The sequence below is a fragment of the Montipora foliosa genome, chromosome 8 (assembly GCF_036669935.1).
Source record: "Montipora foliosa isolate CH-2021 chromosome 8, ASM3666993v2, whole genome shotgun sequence".
NCBI classification, from domain to species: domain Eukaryota; kingdom Metazoa; phylum Cnidaria; class Anthozoa; order Scleractinia; family Acroporidae; genus Montipora; species Montipora foliosa.
The window spans coordinates 45,095,203-45,101,269 of NC_090876.1; the positions used below are offsets into that span (position 1 = coordinate 45,095,203).

At 40.9% G+C, this 6,067-nt stretch overlaps 1 protein-coding gene across 3 annotated transcripts in view; it reads left to right on the forward strand.

Moving 5' to 3' along the window:
- The first annotated feature begins 224 nt into the window (after positions 1-224).
- LOC138013415 (deleted in malignant brain tumors 1 protein-like) overlaps positions 225-6,067 on the forward strand; it is a 38,317-nt gene continuing 32,474 nt past the window's right edge. For 2 of the 3 annotated variants that reach the window (XM_068860488.1, XM_068860487.1), the window contains exons 1-2: positions 225-413; positions 5,827-6,067. The exon at positions 5,827-6,067 is cut by the window's right edge and continues 16 nt beyond it. In XM_068860488.1, coding sequence (XP_068716589.1) covers positions 297-413; positions 5,827-6,067 — 358 coding nt within the window. In that variant the 5' untranslated portion in view covers positions 225-296. The remainder of the gene's footprint in view (positions 414-5,826) is intronic. The other variant, XM_068860489.1, reaches the window with a different exon arrangement.

Sequence of the window (6,067 nt, forward strand, 5' to 3'; positions counted from 1 at the left end):
CGACCTGTGTCAAAGTTGCACTGGTTTGATGCCAATCTTACTAACTGACAAGTCTCTTGCTTATCATGCTGGCGATTATAACTTTCTGATACTATTGGTTTGGAGAAAACACACTTATGAAATAAAATCCCTTGATTGATTGATTGATTGATTGATTGATTGATTGATTGATTAGGATGAATGGAAATTAATTATTTTAATTCCGCTTGGCAAGTCCAAGCAAAATCTCAGTGTAAATCGAAACTTCAGCCAACGCCCTGTCAGTTGAGGCTGCTCTTTTCGCATCTGTAAGCGCAATGGCTTCTTCTATGATCTCTTGGTTTGTTTTTGTGATCTTTACAAGTCAGACAACAGCGTCGCATTTTCGCGGTGGAATCATAACTTGGAAGCCTGATGAATATATTGGGAACAAGGTAATTAATGTGAATATAGCCGGAATTGAATGGGGGTATCTAGAAACATTTATAAGCGTAACCGTAATGATTCGATTTAGTAGCCTCCTTCAAATATACGCCCTCCTTTTGAGTGACCTTTTAAGTGGTAGTCCTTTTCGCTTATGGATCATGCATGGTGTACAGTGTCGTCGTTGTACATTGAGATTATTCGTCTGTCGTTCACAACATACTCGCATTCAAACCAATTTCCTCAAATCTTATTTTCACCTGACGCTATGTGAGTACACAATTTCTTCGTGCAAAAGACCCCTTATTTTGTTTTATACAGTTAATGGGTGTTAAAGTAAGCGACCTGTCCCCAGTTAGCACCCTCCCTTCAGCTCTCAAAACAGGCGCTCCATGCATGCGCTAAATCGATTGATTAAGTGACATCTAGAGCAAAGTACGATTCCTCTTAAGGCAGGGGACAGGAGGTAAATTTTCTGCAGACTCGTGCAGATGGTTTTAATCTGACTCAGTGTAAAGATCTTATTCTGAAGAGAAGGCAAATAGAAATTTATAAACGAAACTTCTTGGAACAATTTGAAGTTCCGGCTTGTCCTATTTTCGATGTAGGGTCTAAAGACAGAACTCCTAACATTAAAGAGGTTTTGAATATTCTCTTAATCAAATATAATTTGCTTTGCAGTCGCAAGAATTTTCACTCCTTTGGATAATGATTAATTCAGGCAATTGAATTACTTGTAAAATTGAGCAAAAGGAGCCATGATTGAAGCACATAGTGTTGTAGGAATCCGAAGAATGTTGGCTGCGCTCCAACAAGGCTAGATCTGTGTAAAAACACGATTGGGTTGAGTGCTCCGAAGAAACAAAATTACGAATTATTTTGTCAGAAACCCGCGGTTATCTGGAAATCCAGATTTTAAGGGGAAATTACTGAGCGGAGTTGAAAAGGAATAATTAGTACTCTATTCTACAACACTCCCATTTCATGCTCAATTAACATAAGATATGGGGGAAATTATTGATCCAGCGGGCTAGGTGAAGAGCTGTAACATAACTATAAGGGCGACCGAACCGCACGCCTTGTCAGGGCCGGGTGGGTCGGCCGTCCTTTACTCTGGTTGTCCGCTGGAAGGAAACTGAGCAAGAAACGCGTGTTTTCCATCCTAGTTATGCCATCCTGGTTACGTAATCAGCGTACATATGCAGACCTGGTGCTAATTAAGCATTATAATAACTTATCTTATTATCGCATTTCATTAGGAGTATTGTGAATAGAGTCAAACGAAAAGAAGCAACCAGCTAAAGTACACAAAGTCTGGGGACTATAAACATTTGCATTAGGTGTTAGTCTGAACAAAAATTTTGGAAAACATGATTCTACTAGCAACTGTCCAAAACGAAAACGAAACTGGTTTTTTATTGTTGTGGCTGCATAGAAATAATTTGGAGAACCCAGCAGTAAAGTTTGGAGAACATTGGCCTTCAAAAGATATTTCTTGAAATCAACTTCCGAGATTCTTGGAACTGTTGTCTTTAAGTCAGTGTTTGATTAGGGTTGAAAGTAATCTCAGAAGAGTAAAACGCGCTTTCGACAATTGACATACAACAAATGACTGGTATAGAATCCTTTGTTGTAGGTCTTGAACATCTAAAAACTAAGAATTTTGCAGCTTGAACGTGGTATCCGAGTAATTAGTAATCGATGGATATTGAGGGGGACGTAAGGGTGTTCTGAACACTGCAATCCTCTCAATAGCGAAGATATCTGTTTACAAACATTGACGTCATATTCGATCACGTGGGCCAAAATCACTCATACGTGTGGTTGGCAAAAGAGCTTTCGAGCTGGTCACAGGCTCCCCAAGCTGAAAATACGTGGTGTATGCGACAGTTTGTGTATATAGAGAATTGTATGGGAAAATCACCGATCGTAAAAAAATTGTGTAAATAACTATCTCATTTGAAATAAAGTTTTCCTACCTCAAATGTGTGACGAACTTGTCTTTTTTGCCGAGTTTAGAGCCATTCTGACGCCGTTTAGTGAAGTTATCCGGAAGGCCGTTACTTAAATAATAGGAAGACCGACCACTCCATCCATCGCTGGCCAGACCTCACTCCACAAATCGTTTTCTCCTCAACAGGAAACGTCCCGAATCGCAATAAAAACAACAGTTCCATAAAGCCCAATAAATTTTACCTCAAATACGTGTGTTTCGGCGGCCGAAAGACTCGTGACGAACGAAAACTTTGCCTTAAAATTCACCGCTTCAGCTTTCCTCAGAGGCTTGTGACCGGGTAGTCAACAACGGAAACTCGCAAGATGGTTTCAGCCTCAACTCCTATTGGTCCATTTGAATTTGACCGCGCGCTGGCAACACGACCGTTGTTGACTGCCCGGTCACAAGTCATACATAGTGTTGTAGGAATCCGAAGAATGCTGGCTGCACTCCAGCAAGGCTAGATCTGTATAAAAACACGATTGGGTTGAGTGCTCCGAAGAAACAAAATTACGAATTATTTTGTCAGAAACCGGCGGTTATCTGGAAATCCAGATTTTAAGGGGAAATTACTGACTGAATTTTTCAACAAGCGGAGTTGAAAAGGAATAATTAGTACTCTATTATACAACACTCCCATTTCATGCTCAATTAACATAAGATATGGGGGAAATTATTGATCCAGCGGGCTAGGCGAAGAGCTGTAACATAACTATAAGGGCTACCGAACCGCACGCCTTGTCAGGAACGGGTGGGTGGGCCGTCCTTTACTCTGGTTGTCCGCTGGAAGGAAACTGAGCAAGAAACGAGTGTTTTCCATCCTATTTATGCCATTCTGGTTACGTAATCAGCGTGCATATGCAGGCCTGGTGCTAATTAAGCATTATAATAACATATCTTATTATCGCATTTCATTAGGAGTATTATGAATAGAGTCAAACGAAAAGAAGCAACCAGCTAAAGTACACAAAGTCTGGGGACTATAAACATTTGCATTAGGTGTTAGTCTGAACAAAAATTTTGGAAAACATGATTCTACTAGCAACTGTCCAAAACGAAAACGAAACTGGTTTTTTATTGTTGTGGTTGCATAGAAATAATTTGGAGAACCCAGCAGTAAAGTTTGGAGAACATTGGCCTTCAAAAGATATTTCTTGAAATCAACTTCCGAGATTCTTGGAACTGTTGTCTTTAAGTCAGTGTTTGATTAGGGTTGAAAGTAATCTCAGAAGAGTAAAACGCGCTTTCGACAATTGACATACAACAAATGACTGGTATAGAATCCTTTGTTGTAGGTCTTGAACATCTAAAAACTAAGAATTTTGCAGCTTGAACGTGGTATCCGAGTAATTAGTAATCGATGGATATTGAGGGAGACTTAAGGGTGTTCTGAACACTGCAATCCTCTCAATAGCGAAAATATCTGTTTACAAACATTGACGTCATATTCGATCACGTGGGCCAAAATCACTCATACGTGTGGTTGGCAAAAGAGCTTTCGAGCTGGTCACAGGCTCCCCAAGCTGAAAATACGTGGTGTATGCGACAGTTTGTGTATATAGAGAATTGTATGGGAAAATCACCGATCGTAAAAAAATTGTGTAAATAACTATCTCATTTGAAATAAAGTTTTCCTACCTCAAATGTGTGACGAATTTCGAACTTGTCTCTTTTGCCGAGTTTAGAGCCATTCTGACGCCGTTTAGTGAAGTTATCCGGAAGGCCGTTACTTAAATAATAGGAAGACCGACCACTCCATCCATCGCTGGCCAGACCTCACTCCACAAATCGTTTTCTCCTCAACAGGAAAAGTCCCGAATCGCAATAAAAACAACAGTTCCATAAAGCCCAATAAATTTTACTCCAAATACGTGTGTTTCGGCGGCCGAAAGACTCGTGACGAACGAAAACTTTGCCTTAAAATTCACCTCTTCAGCTTTCCTCAGAGGCTTGTGACCGGGTAGTCAACAACGGAAACTCGCAAGATGGTTTCAGCCTCAACTCCTATTGGTCCATTTGAATTTGACCTCGCGCTGGCAACACGACCGTTGTTGACTGCCCGGTCACAAGTCAACAATGGTCGTGCTGCCAGCGCACGGTCAAATTCAAATGGGCCAATAGGAGCTGAGGCTGAAATCATCTTGCGAGTTTCCGTTGTTGACTACCCGGTCACAAGCCTCTGAGGAAAGCTGAAGAGGTGAATTTTGAGGCAAAGGTTTCGTTCGTCACGAGTCTTTCGGCCGCCGAAACACACGTATTTGGAGTAAAGTTTATTGGGCTTTATGGAACAGTTGTTTTTATTGCGATTCGGGACTTTTCCTGTTGAGGAGAAAACGATTTGTGGAGTGAGGTCTGGCCAGCGATGGACGGAGTGGTCGGCCTTCCTATTATTTAAGTAACGGCCTTCCGGATAACCTCACTAAACGGCGTCAGAATGGCTCTAAACTCGGCAAAAGAGACAAGTTCGTCACACATTTGAGGTAGGAAAACTTTATTTCAAATGAAATAGTTATTTATACAATTTTCTTACAATCGGTGATTTTCCCATACAATTCTCTATATACACAAACTGTCGCATACACCACGTATTTTCAGCTTGGGGAGCCTGTGAGCTGGTCAACTCCTTTTGCCCTCAGACGATTTTCGGCAGGTGTCGAAACTCGGATTTCCTTCAAACTTTGACAGTGAAGCATTATCATAATATTCTAACTTTCTTCCTGGGTTCAGAATGAAATCTATCGCGCGATACCGCTTCGAGATATTAAAATTACCGAAATAGCGCAAGAAAAATTATTCAATACCTCTAATTAACCCCAACATCCCCCTCGATATTAAATGAAAACAGGGAGAGTTGTGTTGAGTTGGAAGCAATAACCCAGCGGTAATTAAGGATTGTAAACGGAGTCAGCGGAAAGAACAGCAACAACTGACAACAAAAAAATAGAGACCATTGGTACAACCGAAGAACTTATGGAAATCAACTTCCGGATCCGGGTTTCTCGGAATTGTACTTCTGCGTTTGATTTATTTGAGCTTATTTAAACATTTACTTAGGATTTGATGAGAACTTCAAAACATGCCACTTACCCACGAACGAAAGATACTTGCCATGTTGGCTTCACTCTACCGCATAAATTACATCTGCAGTTTTTTTATGTCCCGTTTGGTATTGCATTAATAAGTTCAATCGCCGGCAGCTTGATGCCAAGCAAACACACGCACAAAGGCCACTCACTGGACTGGATAAGACGTGATTCAAAGCTCTTTTAATATTCCTGAAAGTGGAGGTAAATAGATACAAACAGATACTTTAAGCTGAACAAAATGTAAAACTCGCGGTGAAACATCAAAATGTTGGCAAGGATGAAGACGGAAGAGGAACAAAGCTTGAATATAAAAGTTAGGTAAACCAACATGTTTTCTTTCAGGTAAATTTCAACTTCCGATTAGGTTTTCGAAGATCGTTCTCAAACAGTTACTTCTGCGACAGTGCAATGGTTGCGCAGCAGAGCATTGTGGGAAGTGGAGGCATCTGGTCTGCAAGCCATGACAGGGGATATTATGCGTCTCGGACTGTAGCAGGTACTGGATACCACTGCACGGACTTCAGTGTCAGCGAAGACTGGACACAAGGTGAAAACACTTTTAACTACACTTTCCCGGATGATG